The following is an 18,891-nucleotide window of genomic DNA, read 5'->3' as shown; positions in this document are numbered from 1 at the left end:
TAGTGATATGCTTCTGTTTTTCATGAATCCAGACATACTGTATAAAACAACATGGTATTTTATAGCTTTTATATAAATAAATTATTAACTTGGAAGAAAGATAACACAGGAATAGAAAAAAATGTACTAATTATTCCAAGTCAAACAGAAAAGACACAAAATGATTAAAGAAGGAAGAGATATATGATATGACATATCCCCACCAATATATGGGTTATACATTGACTAGACAGTTACAAGTGTGGCAATCAAAAACATAGTCATGGCATAAAATATAAAAGGAGCTATTTCATTAAAACTTGTCTGCTGAGTTGAATGAAGGGCAAACAGGGTCTTAGCTATGTGAAGATTAGACCCACCTTCTTAATAACAGCTGGGGTAGATGTTCTTAAACATCAACCATCGGAGCACCCAAGTGCAATCAGCTTGAATGAGATCCTGAGAAATCAATAAAGTTCTTGCCAAGCCACTTCAAACTATTACAGAGCCCCAGTGTGGAGCAGCAGATTACAGGCTGGCTGTAATTTTTCCCTGGAACCCAAACACAGTTCCTGGGCCTTAATGAATTCTGTTCAGCATGAATAGGTCAGCATAGTGCAGAAATCTCTTTCCCTAACTTCTACATGTAGAAATGGTGTGCCCAACAGCTCTGTTCAGTTACTGGGGGCAGTTGCCCTGTGCCAGTGTATGACTAATGGGCAATGAAACAGAAAGCCATTTTTAATCCATTTGTCCATAAAAACTCAGGAAGTACAGCTTCGGCTGCTGAGACATCCATGAGGTTGGATCAAAACCACAGAAGATTACAGAAAAATCTTCAAGGGCTTAGGGTAATGAAAGTAAAATAAGTGGGAAAGGTCATAATCATGTTCCTTAAGTCTGATCTTATTCTTTAGGCAAAACACCATGTCAATTGTATACTATTGGATACTGATCGCTCCAGTGACTCGTGCTGAGTCACTATCTGAACACTTCACCAGGATCCAGTGGCTGGACATCTATAATGCTGGAAAGGGCCATGGGCTAGCTTGTGCAGACAGGAAAAGTCTGCAAGTCCAGCACATAGTCCTGGCAACCCAGAATTTCTCCCAGCAGTACTTCCATTAGACTCTATGCATTCAAGTTTCAAAGGTCTTCCCTACCTTTAATCTCAGAAACCCAGTATATGAAACCTCCATCATTTCTACAAAAATGCTTTTCTTCCAATCAGGGTAATTTTTCTCCTACCTCCCCTGAACACTATATTTTTTTTTCCCAATTCAACTCATCAGTCTTGGTTGAGTTTTCACTCTACATCATAAAATCCCTCTTTCTCAACTGATTGCAAACTTCAAATATTTGTACAGCACTGAGTTCTCCACCTCTTATGTTTACATACATCATTTGGGCAGGACATATGGACACTTTAAGAGTTTTAGCTTCTTTATCCTGTCCTTGTAAGTCACTCCTTCTAGATTTCTCATACATATGTGCATGTTGCTACACTTAGGGCTGTTCTTAGGGGCCAAATCTGTTCCTAAGAGAATTAAAAGATGTTCTTGTCAAACTTCCTCTCAAAACTAGCATAAGAATAACACAATTATTGGAAAATAGGCTGAAAACGAATTTTAAGTCTGCTTTCTATTTCCAATAACACAGACTTAATTTTGCACTTTCCTTGCATGGAGCACCGTAGCCCACAGAGCACCCTGCTACCCCAGTAAACAGCTTTCTAAGATGAGAAGCTTAAAGCTTTTAGCTTTCACAAGCAAAAAATCCAAGTCTTTTCTTACACATCAGTATGTGTGCCTGTGACTAGTACCAAAACCAAAATGGGAACACACAAATAAAATCAGGTTTTACAAATAATAGCTACTTGTAGATACAGAAGAGGCCTTTCTGATTGCATAGATGTTTCTAAGCCATCTGGAATGTCTGTAGGACACAACCTGCAACTCCATAAGACTACATCTTGTGTAATATCAAGTATTTTACCAGTGCTTAATGAACAAAAAATGGTTAGAATTACTGCTTAGAAATACACAATATTGTTAATAAATGTCTTCTCTCACTAGGGATAGATTCTAGAGAAAGAATTTTGCATCATCAGGTTCTCAGACTAGTAATTATAGCTTACATTTTGAAAGCCACAACCTTGCTTTCACAGATGCAATTTGCATCAAAATCTGCACTTACAAAATCAGGGAGAAGAGTTTTGCACACATAAATTAATTGCCGACCCATTTTCTAGTGCTTGAACTGTGGACAATTAGCTATCAATCACTGCTGACCAGAGCTTTACTCTGTGAGGACACAAAGAGTAAGGCTCTGCAACTAATACCAATCCTGCAAATACTGCAGCACCCTAAACATCCCCAAACTCTGTGACTTTCACCTGACAAAGAAAATACTCTTTGGCAGTAAAAGCTGGTACAGAACTGAAGGTTGGAGGAAGAGGGGGGAGAAGGAGAGGGAAAGAGAGACTGATTTGCTCTCAATGAATATGAAAGAGCTGATCTCTGCCATTGAGGAAAATTCTTGCACCAGCAAGTGCTGACTGATTGTGATGAGGAATGCTTTATCACCAAGATCCAGACACCCTTTCATATGGTGATTATTATTCCTGTCATGACCCTCTGGTCATCAAGCCACAGTGTCTTTTGTCACGAAACAACTATCCAATAAGAAATAATCTAGGAATAAGCCTGTAGCATAATATCTTCTGCTTGTTTATATACACAGCAGGAGGAGGAAAATCTTCTTCCTGTGAGTTATTACCTGCTCTAATCCACTTTGGAAAATACCAGTATTTCCTTAATTTCGTGAAGCATGCAAATATATTTTTCACAAACCACAGCTACCTGAATAGCTCAGACCAGAGTTGAAAGCAAATCTGAGAGCTCTCTCAGGTACTAACAAATAGTCCAACATCACCACCAAATACATGGCAGCACAAAAATTGTCAAATACTCCCATTAAACTTGATAAGAATGTAGAAAGACCGACTTGCATGCCACCTTGCCTCTATGTTTAAATTTATATTGTCTTCTATTAGGCTGATGTCTAACCTAATTCCTCATGCTATTCTTGCAGCAACAGCTCTGACAAAGATAACACATGTACAAAGCGCCAACAAATAGCACACACCACCTAGAACATTAGGTGTGGTTTAGTTCCTACACAGTTATAGAGACATTTTATATTAATATCACCGTTGTCCACATTAATATTATCCAACTACAAAATGCTTTAGAACTAATTTAACCATCCACACATTATTTCTCTGGGTTTTCCAATTCAATTCCTTGAGAAAGGAGTCACAGACAGTGCATGTTGTGCTGAAAGCATCCAGAGGAGAAAGGCTGGGAACTCTGCTCTGGGAGCAGATGTGAGGAGCCATTTCTGGCCACACAAGACAGTTCTTTTTATGGTTGTTTTTTTTTCTGTCATTACTGCCTATGTAGATCACCTAACACAAGGGTTGTTTTGAATGGTTTTATCCAACTAGCAAGCTAACCCTAAGTAACAAATACAACAATACATATACAACTGTACAGAATAAAAAATTAATGGTGTTAGAGAAGGATGATACACAGAGACATTATGTGTGACACCGGGGAGGAAGTGGGGGTAAGTGCGCATGGTTAATATGAAAAGATGTCAAAAAAAATGAAGCATAATAATAGTGCAATTTATCCTTGCTAAACGTACTGCACTGTGCTATAATTAAATATGAAAACCTAAATTTATCTCTATGTTCGGCTGTCATTAACTTAACAGGGAGTGCACATGTTCTAATCTAATGGCTGATTTTTTTCTCCATGTGCAGCATATTAAAATGTATATTAGCCTCAAGGTGCATAAACACAAAATAATAGACCAAAGGTTTTGGCCTGTGGAGAAAAAAATCCATGCTCAAAGGCCGTCAAGTAGCTGGTGATGCAGGGGAGACACTCACTTAGCCTCATTAAGCCGAAGCTCTCTTTTGCTTGTCTTTTGTTCTGCATGACAGCAGCCTCTTTGTTGTATAATAATTCATTCCAAGTTCGTTCCAAGCTACCGAAACTGGTGAACTGTGGCCATTTTAATGAGCAGTATTGGTGGTATGCATAATCTGGAAGCCACGTGTACTAGGCAATCACAGAGCACTGCAGCCAGCAAAATGAGATACTGTCGAAATCACAAATTTGTCAAGTTGTTTTTGGACAGGGTATTATAATAAGCACTAAAATATGCATCTTATTACTCTGCATCTGCCAGTCAAAGATCACTGTAATGAATGCATGCTGCAGGGTATGACCAGGCCGTTTCCCTAAGTAAAACAAACTGCAGAGTACAAAAAAAAATTATGTATTTTTGGCAGTGCCTGGATTTTTTTTTTTTAAATCCTTTCGCATCAGGAGTTGGATTTTCCTGGCTTGATGTCCACTGCCAGCAGTGAACGCATTAAAACCGCCACAGCCAAGGAGTTAACGGGAATACATGGCTTCTTAATAGCCACATTTACTGGCTGTGCATCTGAAACTTTAAACTCCATGCTCGAAGCAAATTTAGCATACAGTACATATAAAACCCATAAAGATTAAACTACTTTAAATACACTTTAATAATCCTAGTTCCTTTTGTTTTATACATTTCTACTGTAAATGGCTTTACTGCTAAAGAAGATACATTTTATGTAACAACCTGCTCTCTGTGTGAGAAACAGCACTGTAGGTAATCACTACATAAACTTCCATAATAGAACAGTCAAAAAACCACTAATGTCAGAGTGGTTCCTTTTTTTCTACAGATTGGTCAGGCTCATAATTGAATTCAGCTTAAAAGGCTGGGAAGCTCACCAATGCAGCAAACCTGCCCAACAGGACTTGCACAGTGGGGTACAGAGGAATGCTCTGCTGGTGCTCCCCAAAATGCTGCTGGTGATGCCCCACAGAGAACCACCAGACTCTCACCAGAAACAATGCCTGTGGAGATCTTTCATCATCAAGCAAGGAAGTGAAGACTAAGCGCGGAGCAGAAGGAAAGAACCTACTTCTTCATCTGCCTGCAAATGATGGTCGAGACACTTTGGGGGAACCTTATTTTTGGTCAACCCAACAAGAACTGTGCTGATGCACAGTTCCTGTGATATGGGAGGTCCACGGGGCTGCAGAGATCCACCTGCAGCCAGTGGAGGAGACCTACTCTAGAGCAGGTGGATGCCTGAAAGAAGGTTGCAAACCTGTGGGAAGCCTGCCCTGAAACAGGCTCCCGGCAGAGACCTGTGGACCCATGGAGAGAGAAGATCATGCTGGAACAGGTTTCCTGGTAGGACCTCGGACCCTGTGGGGGACCCATGCTGGGGCAGCCTGTTCTTCAAGGACTGCACCCCATGAAAGGGGCCCACAATGGAGCAGTTCATGAAGAACTGTAGCCCATGGAAGGACTCATGCTGGAGAAGTTCATGGAGAACTATCTCCTGTGGGAGGGACCTCACACTGGAGCAGGGGAAGAACTCTTCTCCCTGAGCAGTGGCAGAAATGATGTGTAATGAACTGACTGTAACCCTCTTTCCCTGACTCCCTGCACCACTGGGGAGGAGGAGGTAAAACTAAGAAGGAGGGGGGTAAGGAGAAGGTGTTTTTAAAATTTATTTTACTTCTCATTATTCTGGTCTGATTTTGATTGGTAATAAATTCAATTAATATCCCCAAACTGAGTCTATTTTGCCTGTCATGGTAATCAGTGAGTTATCTCTCCCAGTCCTTATCTCAATTCATGACCCATTCATTATATTTTTTGTCTCCTGTCCAATTGCAGAGGGGAATGACAGAGTGGCTTTGGTGGGTACCTGGCATTCAGCCAGGGTCAACCCACCATATCCTAAATCTATTCCCCCCCCCCGACTCTTCTTCAGAACTGTTGATGGCAATATGGGAAAAAGAGTTTCTTCATCAGTGTTATTTTTTAACTGCAATCTCTATACCAACATATGATGAAATGGCCTGTATTTCTGGACATAGCCACAAACACCATTTGTTCTGTCTTTTTTATGCAGTGTTGGAAAAAAGAGGACAGTTCTTTACTATACTGGACCAATTTGCCTTCCCAAAGAACAAGGAGCACTTCCAAAAATGAAGGGCGTGAACCTCTGCTCAGTGAAGGCAGTCAGAGATCTTGAAGAATCTGAAGGCAGCCAAAACTTTGTGCATGGCTGGGAGTTCACATTTAATTTATTTATTTAAGAGTTGATTTAATATTTGGTATGAAATCTAGTTGGTATAGCAAGGGGTTTTTTTCTCTTCCATATAAATGGCTATTTAGATTTGACTGCAATACAGTTAGGATTTAGCAAATTTGTATTGTTCAGAAGACTCAGCTTTCAGTACCCATAGATACTTGAAGGAAATGAGTATTTTAGTCTTAATAGGAAGTCTGTTTCAATGGGAAGTCCATTCAAAGACGAAAATCAGCAGCTTGCTAAATCTAAGGTGATGAATTTTCACTGAAGTTCACACGCTGTGCATGTACAGCATCATTCTCTTTCTCTGTCTGCTGAAAAAAGCTACTGTTTATAAATGTGTTTTTATCACATACAGTTTTAATATTTTTAGTATAGCACAACCTTACCAGTTGAGAATTATCCACTATTAAAACAGTTTTGTTTGTATTTTGCATATTTCTGGAATCAAGATGCTTAAATTATTTTTTTCTTATTTTTATTTTTTTATCTTTTAGACATGATCAAACAAATGTCACTTTTTGGAAAACTCCTGGTGCTTAAAGCAAGGTATGAACCATACATATTTATCTCTTCCTATAAACCCACATCTACCAACTGAATATATCGCCATATTTTTGATGTTTAATTCCCTGACACGTATAGTGGCCACTGCATTAAGTATGATTTTTATAGCTGACATTAGGTGGAAGTTTATACAGCGACACACTGCACCACTTCTGTGATCACCAGCTGACACCATCACATTTCTGGGACATAATCACTTCAGCTCTCTGGATTAAGATCAGTGAGCAACTAATAAAAGAGTCCTGTAACAAACAGACAAGGTGAGACAGTGAGACACACAGGAGATCAAATTGCACCTCTGGGGAATACTGTACCTTACCCAGACACCTAGTGAGAACAGTCATCTTTATCACTCCTGGTCATGTATCCTCCTGAGAAAATTAGGAATATTATTTTAAAACATAATTCTGTTAATTCTGGATTGTAAGGAGACTTAACTATGCCCTTCCTCTCTTTTATGCAGTCACCCTAATAACTTTGGGTTGTAAGAGTGTGCACTACATCTTAACGGTCTGCCTTACTGCATCATGCACTTGATCTCAGTCCTAAATTCATGCTGAGGTAAGTGTGCTTTTACAAAAGTTTTTCCTTGAAGGAGTCAGTGAGAAGCAGTGTGGTGTCATCATTACCTTGCCATTTTCTCATCTCAGTGTCAAGATTTGCAAACTGAGATTAAAGCTGAGACAAGCTGACAAGTTTTATTCCATGCATTTAATGCAAAGGTGATTCAGAGTTGATATTAATGACAGTCATCTGTGCCAAGGCTTCAAATGTCAGGTTCTCCCACAGAAAAAAAAGCAAATGCCAACTAAATAAGCCATCAAAAAAGCAATGAGGAAGGAAGCCCAGAAGACTGGCTTTGGCCATCTTTGTGAGCCTGATTCAGCATCTGTGCTAGGACTATTTTTGGAGCTGTCACGGATAAGACTAGAACCACAGGAAAGAATGAGTAAAATTGGTGAAGCTACGGAAAACTGTATCACCCAGTGACTCAAAGCCACAACTGAGGCTAGCATTTCTAAGTGGAAATCTCACTGCTACTACAGTCAGCGTAGTACTACAGGTCACATTCTAGACACTGGTAAGCAACTGCTGTGTTAGCAAAAGGGAAAAAGCTAGTGCTACTGAAAAAAACATTGGAAAATATCTACCTCTGTGTCAAAGATGATAAATTTAGGGTCTATATACGAAAAAAAATAGATTCTGGAACAGTGAAAAACAAAAACAGCAATCAAGTTTCCAAAATACTGTCTAGTGCTATGATGCTTCTGATATTTCAATGGCTATAAATTATCAAATGGAAGTATTAGTTTCATTAATACAGAAGGATGAACAGATAATAATCAATATGATTCCCTTTCTCAGACCAAGCATTTTATGTTTGCTATTTAACTGCTTGTTATATTACACTATTTAGCACAGTACTTTCAGTATTCTTTCTAAGAAGGAAATTATTGTGATAAATGTAACAATTGTCAGTGATAACTGTTCAGTTTGTCATTAATCTGGTGACTGCATGGCAAGACAGCTTAAATTTGATGTCAGGTGTATCATTTAGGAGAAGGTATTTATCTTTAGTTTACTCTGGTCATCGAATACTACAATATTTAATGACAAAACTCCACTGTGTCACTCTCCTGTGGTAACACTGCACTCAGCATCTGTTTGATACTGAAACCAAGATAGAAAATTAATTTTAAAAAAAGTTGCCCACCGTTATATAAAAAAAGAGACATTATCACTCAACATTGCACTGTGACTCAGAACATATACAATTATGAGCATACCTAGCTGGAAACAGAATGGCTCCTAAATTTGCAATCTATTTAAAACTGGTAGAGGTCAATGAATTTGTACACAATCAGAAAGCAAGTGGTTCTTGATGTTAGTGAAAATAATTCTCTCCTAGTTCCTTATTATTAAAATGTCAAATGCCTGAACTTCCTATCCTTGTGATTCTATTTGAAAATAATAGTAATCTTGTAACAAAAAGAAGGATGAATCCTTTTTATTTTTACATTTACTGCACTAAAACCACAACATATCAAAATTAGCATCTTCACTTTTTCTTGAATGCAAATGTTCAGCAGTATTTGCTATTTAGCTTCTCACAGGGTCTAACTGAAGAAACTGCATTTCATCTCATGGTAATACCAAAACAAAATTGGACAGCTCCTTGTACGTTTTTAAAACTGTAAGGCAGGATTTAAGCTGTCACATTTTACTCCATCTATAACATACACATTCCTACACATTACTTTTATTGATGAGAACATATCAATAGGTTATCTTCTCTGTTTGAAATAGAGAGTAAGGACATGCTTTTTACTGAATTTATTTTAGAAAGAGAATCAGAAGTGTGTATTATGACTTGCTGCCAAGCAAGCTAGATATTGGTGTTTAAATTGAGATGAAACTACAGTACTTAACTAAATTTACTAGACACAAGTACATGAAATCCAATATTGATAATAATTTATGAAAGTAAGAATACTGATTCCTACAATACTGCAAACTTAGTTTATGATAACATAATTAGTTACACTAATAACACTGCTTAGGCACAGTCTTGCTAATTATGATATTATAAATATTAATGATATCAAGTCTTTGTATTTGATTGCCCCTAGTAGGATCATTTATCACAGTGTTTCCTTTTACCCAAGTTATATTATTTTTCTTCCTTTTCCCTTGATTGTTCATTCCTGGACGAAGAGCCATCCTGAGCTTATGCCTAAAATATATCACTAGCTTATCAATGATGCAGCCCACTTAAGTTTAAATGTTATTATTTAGTAGCAATGATACAATGGGATATAGTTCAGTGCTAATACAAATACACAATCAATTATATTCTGCATGTGTTATTCCTTTTAAATGTGTAACAGAGCCAGCCAGATAAGATTACATAGGGCTTTGTTTTTATTCTTTTTCATATGACCTGTTTCAAGTTGATTCCTTTGAATTATTAAATGCTTCCTTAAAGCATATTTTCAAACAACCTTTTTAAAGTTAATTATTGAGGTAGTGACAAGCAAAAAAGTCTAAGAATTATAATTTTTTTCCTTGTCTTTGACAACAGTTGTCTGTTTGGTAAAATACAAAGGTAATACAAAGATAGAACACTGAATGCAGCTTTAAAGAAGAATTACAACAAATCTCTGTAACATGAGTTGGAAATGCTGTGCAGGTTTCTACAAGTGTTAAAGGAAAGAAGTTTAGATATAACCCTTTGAGCCTGGTTTAACTGCTTAACATAAGTGGATGAAAATGAAACTGCTTATATCTTGGTTTATTTTTAAGCAGCGTATTATCCAGAGCTTTAGGAATAGGATTGTCTTTCCTCCTTGAAGGTAATGTTATAATTTCCAGAGCTCCACAGAGAACAACAACAATATAGGAGTCTCTAATCTTCTGCTAAATCCAATTCCAGTCATCAGCAATGATAAGCAGAGATTTGGAGGCGTTTGACACTCCAAATCCTATTCTTTTGTAATTCTTTACTTTTTACAACATTTTCAACAGGCGTATATCAGATTTTTGGGAAGGATAATCAATAGGCATGATGTATAACTGAAATCAGTCTTCAAAGTGATCCCCTCTAGTAACCAGAAACAAAAGCTCAGCCTCCCTGCTGTGCAGGTATTTTGCTTAGAGCAGTAGGCAGCAGGGCATCACTAGGAAGCCAGTTACACTTCCCTGCTTCTCAGCATGGATCAGCAGGTGCCCTGGTGGAGGGATGAGCAGTACTGGGACACCTGAAACTCACTGCATCTGACAAAAACGCTTTTGTAGCAGGGAATACTGGAGCAGAGAGGAAAGACAGTCCAGAGGTTAGGATTTCATAGAGACCACAGTTTACATTCCTATTTCATCACAGACTTTCTTGGTTTAAATGATATTGTAGAATTTATTAACTCCTTTGGTGTCACTGATCTTCACCTGGAACTTCTCTGCCTCAGAGAGCATTTGCGTGTCAGCAGACATGAAAGACCTTGAGATGCTTAGGTACAGTGACTGAAGGGCCACTCCTACCTGATCTAGTGTTCTGACTAACAGATTACACCTGCCTCAGCCAGTCAGATCCAGTGTGAGGGGGTTTTTGCATGTCTCCTGAATGTTGCACCCCAGCTGGAACACCCAGGAATTTCTGGCACAATATTAATATCAATCTGAACTGAGTTGAGTTTCATTAAAACAAACAGTTCCAGAACTTGTTCTAATGCATTTGCCTGTTTAAAAAGACATTTTAAAGACATGATGTTATGAATAAAGTGATCACATTTATAGTAAACATGTTAGCCCATATCAAGTCATTTCAAATTTGCCTTCTTAAGCTGCCTTCAGATATTTGTTAATACGCAGAAGGAAAAAGACCTGGTGACTAATTGTGACAGCAGCAGTGATTAATCAAGGTAAGTAGCAGAAACTGCATACAATGATTATGGAATTACATTCAAAGCCAAGACATAGTGTCAAGAATGCCAATGGAACAACATACCCTTCCCATCAAGTCAGCAATTCTAGGTACTGGTTTTCCTTTCTGGTGGCGCATGGTTGCAGGACTCTGTCCATTCCAGTCTTCAAGTTCCTCAATGCTTTTCAGGTAAAGAAGAGCTTGCAGCCCAGTGCAGTAGTCCTCAATAACAGTGAAATCTTGATTTTGGATCGCACTGCACACCTACAAAACGTAAGTCAGTTATCATCAACATCATGGCAGAGAAGCACATGGAATTATCAAGCTCTTTGTACTCACTGATTATCAGATGACCCTTTCTACAACTCCACTGGGAAAGAACTGCAAGAATTGAGGATATTAGCTGTCTGCTTAATCCTATGTCACGATACCACCACTGTAGTTCAGGAAAAAAAGGGCTCAATGACACTAGTTATGGCCAGGTTGCCTAGTGGCAGCCCTTAGACCAGACCTGAAGGCTGTTCAGAGGTGAGCCTGCAAGCCCAGCCCCAGGTGTGCCTTCCGGGGTGTTGATGGTGAGTGCACCAAGCACACTGGCAAACAAACCATCATCTCTGCTCAGACCTTTGCTTGCAAACACACATACAATGGTATTCCCCAGCCTGCTCTGTTAAGGAAGCCCAGACATAACCAGTTAGGTCCCAATTAAGCAAATCACAGAGCCACGGACTTGCTGAGATTGGAAGGCATGTCTCATTGTCCAGCCTCCCAGCTCTGAGAAGGGTCAGCTAGGGCAGGCTACCCAAGGCTGTATCTAGTCAGGATTTGAATATCCTCAAAGACAGAGACTACACCTCTCTGAGGAACTTGGTCCAGTATTCAGTCTCCCTTGCAGGTTTTTTTCTTATACTTAAATGAAATTTCCTGTGTTCTAGTTCATGCCCATTGCCTCTTGTCTTTTCCCTGGATACCCTCCAGATGAATCTGGATCCAATGGTAGTGTCTCAGCAAACACCCATTAAGCTGACCTGTTAGTATGGGTGAGCACTGCCAGACAGAGACCAGAACAGTCCCCTTCTGCTAATCACCATTTCCCATTCAGAACACTTTATTTTAGATACTTTAGAAACACAGAGAGCAATATAGCTTTATAAACTTTTAAAGCAATGATCCCTGATCTACAAAACTACTGACAGCAGAGAATAGTCTGACTATTTACATGGATTCTTCTGGACCATTTTGTGTATATCAGCTCAGATTTAAACCCATAGAGATCCCCAACCAAACTGACAACTGAATAAAAAAATCCCTGACTGTTCCCTGAATACCTTCTCATTAGCTAAACTCTAATCAGCCATCAGTGATGAGGTGCAGGGTTGATTGAGTGCCATTAATTGTCAGTCTCTAGAAATGCTCTTAAATTCCAGATGTGTCAGTGTTTTCAGCCTCTGATTCAGCTTTTATTATAAAAGCTAAAAAGAGTGCTCCTGATAATAACTTGACTTCCATGCACACATAGTGAACACAACAATGAAATAGTCAGCTATTTTAGAACATGAATGTGTGCACATGCACAAACACATCCAATATACCTTAGATCATAACTGGCATCAACACTTGAAAAATAAGGAAATATATAATTGTTTTTCACATTTCAGAAATGACAATACAATTTGCAATCCTGAAGACAGGTACACACTGCATTGGGAAATACCATACACTACAGCTGTGCAAGAAAAAAATAAAGGCAAACTATAAAATAAGCACAATAACATTTTCTATGGAGTGCATTTACATTACATGAAATCTTTCTCTGAAGAAACAGAGTGGGCATTAATTAGGTTTGTTATGCCTTCCACAGGCTTCAAGATTTTTTTTTCCCGATAGCAATTACAGAGAGCATCATAATAATTTCCCATACAGGTAATTTAACTGCAAAATTTAACTGATGCTTATTTAAACCTTTTCGTTCACCAAGGAATTCTTTATTTTTTTTGTGCATGGGTAACACTTCTATTAGCTATGCTTAAAACCACTGAAACTATAAAAAAAAAACAGTTAAAAGCCATGTCATGTCACTTGAAACAAGTTCAGACACTGTTGTCAAAATCCTGAAATATTTTGACAGGATGTGTACACATGAGATACACTGGAGGATACCTGTAATAACCTTATAAATAAAGAGGTTTTTACTGTTTTCCATCTTGTGGTGCAGTGTTATGTGCAGAAGATAATATCACACTAAGAGCTAACATTTGATCCCTATGTGCAGTGCACTGTTTGCCTTCCCTGGAAAGCCAAATAAGGTCCGGAACTGAAGGCAAAATGCAACTTTTAAGAAAAATGTAAATCTCTGCACTAAAGAAAAATGTTATTTGAAATGGAAGGACTTCAAACAAACAAGTGGTTTCAAATGATCCTCCTCTTCTGTAGAACCTTTGTGACTATGGTGCCCAATGCTTTACATAATTAGCCAAAGACGTGCCTTTCACTTATTTCACTGTGACAAAAGCAAGTGCTTATGTTTATGGGCCTTTCCTAGAACTAGAGAGATTCAAAGATTAAAACATACAAAACCAACAGAAATAGTTTTTGCCATGTTATTGGCAAATTCCAAAATTCTGAGCTTCAAAATTTCTCAGATGGTGAGATTTGTATTTTAGGCTTACAATATCTTCCATGAATCAGTGTAGAAGCCTTTGCTGCATTTTAAAAGGTGGTGAACAAAACGAAGATAAAAGGTCACCCTGACCCATCAGCCATGACAATTTCTACACCACAGAGAGAGGTTTTTAGCATCATACCTGGCTGCCTCTGAATCACCAGTTTAAATGACACTGTGCCCTCTTTTCAGCACAAGAGAAGTGGCAGGGCAATAGACCAGGTGAGACTCAAACTCACGCATCTGGAAAAATTGCAGCAGAACTGAACCGACCGATCTCCACACATCATTAATGCCCCGCTCTGCTCCTGCTGCTTGCACAGGGAACAGGCTTCCTCTCCCTTTCAAAGCTAAATGCTGAGCCTGAGCCCCCTCTTCTGCTGTGCAGCTATGGCTGTATTTAAAATGGAACTACCTTTTGGTTGCTACCACCTCTCGTGTAATGTCTTATCAAACCACCTCAAGAGGAGATAAAGGCAAGAAGTGCTGTGTAACTGCTGCTGTCTGCGCCTTGTACACATGAAACTGAGCTGCAGCCAGCTCTGCCGGCTCAGCCCCTCTCCTCAGCATCATGCTTTTACAAACTAAGCACAGCAAAATGTGATTCCCTCTAGACCCTGAAGCAAAAACCTAACAGAACTGCAACTTCACAGCTGAGAACACACACTTGGTCATGTTGTATCAGAGCAGTGGTCTGTATCCCATGGCCAACAGAAGCCACTTATGGACAAGTATAAGAAACAGAGTGGGTCTGGATCAGTTGCTTGTGTGGTTTATCAGCCCAGGTTCTGGCAAGCAGTAGTGCTGGAACATCACATAGCAGAGATGGCACCTGTTTAATATCCCTTAATCCTAAATAATCCAAGTGGATCTGTTTAATGAGTAAATTAACATTAAGCTATTCACTGACCCAGCCTCTTACCTGAAACATTTAGGTAGAAAGTATCTTTCTTCTGTGAAAAATGAGACACTGGCCCTTTGAGCATCCTTTGGGACAGAGTGAGGTCCAGGTCACAATGAAGCTGTCAGCTGCTCTGCTCACAAGTGCTGTCCTACTGTCTTGTTTGTGTTGGTGTCATGGTTTGAGAGCCCTAAAATCCAATTCCCTAGTCCAAGCCTCCTCCCACATCTCAACCACAGTTGGTCTCTAGCTTTGGACTTGAACTTGGACTAGAAGAGGAAGATGCTACATTTTTCCTGTTTAGAAACCTGTATTATTCATATTGCACTAATATACAGGGAGATAATTTTGCACGAGCTTGGTTTTACTCCATTGCCTGGCTCTGTACTCGTAGTAGAACTGCTACAATTTAATTTTTAACATTGGGTCTCCTTTTCTTTCTCCCAGATCCAGACTCCAATGATTGCCCCTTATGTCCCAAAGAAGACAAGCAGGCCAACATGCTATGTATGATCAACTACATTGTGCTCTCAGTATTCTGAAATCTAAAACTGCACAGTGTAAATTGCAAGTGTAGGTTACAATTCTAATCTATACAGACATGTCTGAGATACTAAAAGACACAATGCCTGCTTTGCGGTTGGTAAATCAAACATACACCAAACGATCTCATTGGGGAATGGAGATGTGAAATGAATCATAGGCTAAGGCTCTAAGTAAAACTGCTCTGCAAAATGCAATGATGGGAGAGGCATGCAAAGGTCCCTGCTGATGTCTTGCATAAGAAATGACCTGCCTGCTCTATTACTAAATAAACATAAAAACGGAGTCTTTGTCACAGGATCTAGAGACATCACAAATCTTACTTGAGGAACTGGAGTAAATTGTCACAGATTATTATTGTGTAAAAAAAATTTTACAGGTTATGTGATTGTCATTAATCATTCACATGAATCTGAAACTTTCGATTTACATATTTTTGAAGAAAAAATTCATTATTGGTGACAAGTACTACCATATCAGCTATAAAACATTGTAAATGCCTTTGCTTTTAGCAGAATCATTACACAACAAAGAGATGCCAATTTCTGAAGTGTTTACTGAGGTAAATCCCCTGCACTGTTTACTGAGAGCTCTGTCTGTGTAAGACCTTTCAGTTTTGTCTATAGTCTGTTTCTAGAAGCAATGGGAAAAATACCCAGACATTACATTTTATTTCTGTTTCACTCTCTACAAAAATGGACGTATTTCTAGTAGACACTTTGGCATATCCTGGGAGACTTTGTGGAAGACCTGTGCCAACCATGCAGAAGCTGGACACAGTGCCTGAGGCATTTCCAGACAGATCACCCCATAAAGAAATTCCTATTCAGTGCTGACCTTACATTTTCCCACTGGCAGATGTTGCAGAGGAGAAAATATTTCCTGTAATGCTAGAAGAGGAAACAATGAAGTCTTCTTCAGGCATTAGTCTGTCCACTCTCTCTTACCCCATGACATTCAGTTTTTACATAAACTCATTATTATACATTGAATCCCAGCTGGACAGGTGATGGTGAGGAATATGGTGCCAAAAATGAACCCTAGCCCATCTATTCCATCAATAGCTGGGATTTCAGCAGAGGCCACAGATGAGATGCAGATCTAGACACATTTGTGGTAGTTTTTTCCTATACTACTTTCACCTAACAGGAGGTATGTGTATAATCTCACATACTGCAAGTTCACTACAAAAGACTGGATCAGGTCAGAGAAGCTGACCTGTTCAATAATGTGCTGTTTTGCAAGAAGTGTAAGTACTCTTGGTGTGACAAGAACTGTGAGAACAAGAATCTTGTAACGTCTGGCAGCAGTTGTTCTCCAATTTGAAATTGTTTCAAAGCACTATCAGAACCCTTTGCAAATGAGGAATTTGTTCTGGAAGACAATAGCTTGGAGAAAATTTTGATTTTTACACCCCTCTGAAATATATATATATATATATCTTCAGAATATGGGTACAAAATAATTGTCACTTCTATGAAAACAGAAGTAACAGTAAGGAGGCAGATGGGTGGCAGTGATACAGTCTAGAAGTAACAAGATTGATGGGTATATATTTGTATATACAAACGCAAATCACAAAGCTTGACTGTTCTACCATATTAGTTTCTATTTGTTGTAGCTGTACATCATCAAAGCAGTGATGTCTCTGTATATTGCATTTAGTGGTAATGTAACGGACTACAAAAAAAAAAAAATCAAAGTGAGAGTTTCTAAGTAGATTCCTGGCAATTGAGACAGCAGGCTCTTTCATCTGTGCTGTAACTGTGGCAGTGCATTGATTTAAACTCCTTCTGAGATCTCAAATGCTTTTATATTCTTAGGTCTCACTGGCTGCTTTCTTTTTCCCTTTTTTCCCTTCAAATCATAAAATTCTAGCATTTAGCAGAATGCCATCTTACTTCCACAGAAGATGGAGACTTATTTCAGCTTTGGTTCTAAATTGCATAGGATCTGTAAATAAAATAGCTTTCAAAAAGTCATCCGATTAGGAAATTGGCCTTTGACTTCAAAATTTCTAATATTGTTACCATAGCAAGGGGATAAAGAACTATTATTCCTCTGAGATAACTGTGAGAGGTTTTACAATGCATTAACAATTTTGCTTTTCCATGAATTTGGTTGACTCCCTTTGAAATATTTTTACTGATATGTCCAAATGATAAGCAAAAGGTTTACTGTTTTTATATTATATTTTCAATTTTAACATTAATAATCTTTTTATAGAAGCTTTCTTTTTCTATTAAAAATTCTTCCTGATAAGTATTGAAGACATAAATTCATCTTCCTCTTGGAGAAACATTTATGAATGCCTGAGCTGTTATTTAATGTATAGTTGAAGCTACTGCTTTCTTGATTAGTGTCTATTGATTAAGATTCTGTTGAAAAAAGACTGAAGTTGTGAATGAATGCAAGATGCTTCAGGAATAATTCTATTTGTGCCCACCTGGGTATCCATATGAATTGGCAACCTTAAGAAGATTAATTTTGTTGTAGTGGGCAAGAGCATTATGATAATCTGGGTAAGGCACACATACAATTTAAAATTTATTCTCAAAAGCAACTAGCAAAAATTGACCCAACTAAAGAAAGATCTTCCTGGTCCATGCAATCTATATGCCTATGGAAATGAAAATATATGTTTTCTAGCTTCTGTACACTAATTTAGATGTGCCCAGATCTCCAAAGTAAAAAGCAGCAGACACTGCACTGGTTGTCTGACACAGTACTCATAATAATGTGGCAAGAACTGCAATGTGAGAACATGCAGACAAATAAAATCTCCTCTGAGAGGGGAGATTATACAATCTTCAGGACACCAATGTCTATGGAAAGGCTGTTTGTATAACCATGGTTCCTCTTCCTCATGTCTTGGTGAACACCAAGTACATTAAATGTGTAGCCTAAATTATCCTCTCTATCAGCAATTATTACTTCTGCTAGAGGGCTGTAGGATTAAGAACATTAGGGGAATTGGATTATCAGACAATGTGCACTCTGGGAAAAAAAAACCCAAGATTCTTTGTTTTAAAGAACAAATTTGTAAGTAAGAGAAAGCTTCCAAAATATTGATACAGTACAGATGGAATGATTTGATTCACTCACATTAGCTGCTTAAATGACTCTAGATATATAGGTTAGCAGATGGGATGTTACTTAACAAGTCTTCAGATACTGGATCAAGATGCAAAACTGAATTGGATGATAGATGATAGCCTTTTAAAAACATTAGAATTGAACTAATATATATGAACTAATAAACTATTACTGGTTCCAGAGTCTAGTATAGCTTTCAGAAAGCAGTTTGAAGGACTCAAACATTACATCTATGAATTGTCTGAATTATGGGAAAAAACCCCCACCTACTATTTTTTTACTAAGTCCTAGACTTGAAGTCCTAAGGAGCTGAGGGCTTACTAGTGACACTTAGAGAGGTAACACACAGAAGAAAGATTTAAAGATGCTAATAACCCCAGGGTCTGAAAAGAAGGCAACCATTCACAGAGGGCTTAAGAAATCTGTATTACAAAAAAAAAAAAAAAAAAAAGAAAAAGAAAAAGAAAAAGAAAAAGAAAAAGAAAAAGAAAAAGAAAAAGAAA

General features: G+C 38.3%; 1 protein-coding gene across 1 annotated transcript in view; it reads right to left on the bottom strand.

Annotated features, from left to right (window-relative positions):
• DPYD (dihydropyrimidine dehydrogenase) overlaps nucleotides 1-18,891 on the bottom strand; it is a 338,474-nt gene that overhangs the window by 34,045 nt on the left and 285,538 nt on the right. The window contains exon 21 of the mRNA XM_029963231.1: nucleotides 11,271-11,450. Within this exon, the coding sequence (XP_029819091.1) occupies nucleotides 11,271-11,450 (180 nt within the window). The remainder of the gene's footprint in view (nucleotides 1-11,270; nucleotides 11,451-18,891) is intronic.

Source organism: Manacus vitellinus, unplaced genomic scaffold (genome assembly GCF_001715985.3).
Source record: "Manacus vitellinus isolate BGI_N305 unplaced genomic scaffold, ASM171598v3 scaffold_56_pilon, whole genome shotgun sequence".
Taxonomy (NCBI): Eukaryota; Metazoa; Chordata; class Aves; order Passeriformes; family Pipridae; genus Manacus; species Manacus vitellinus.
The sequence above is the reverse complement of the archived record's forward strand: the minus strand, read 5'-3'. Positions and strand labels throughout refer to the sequence as shown.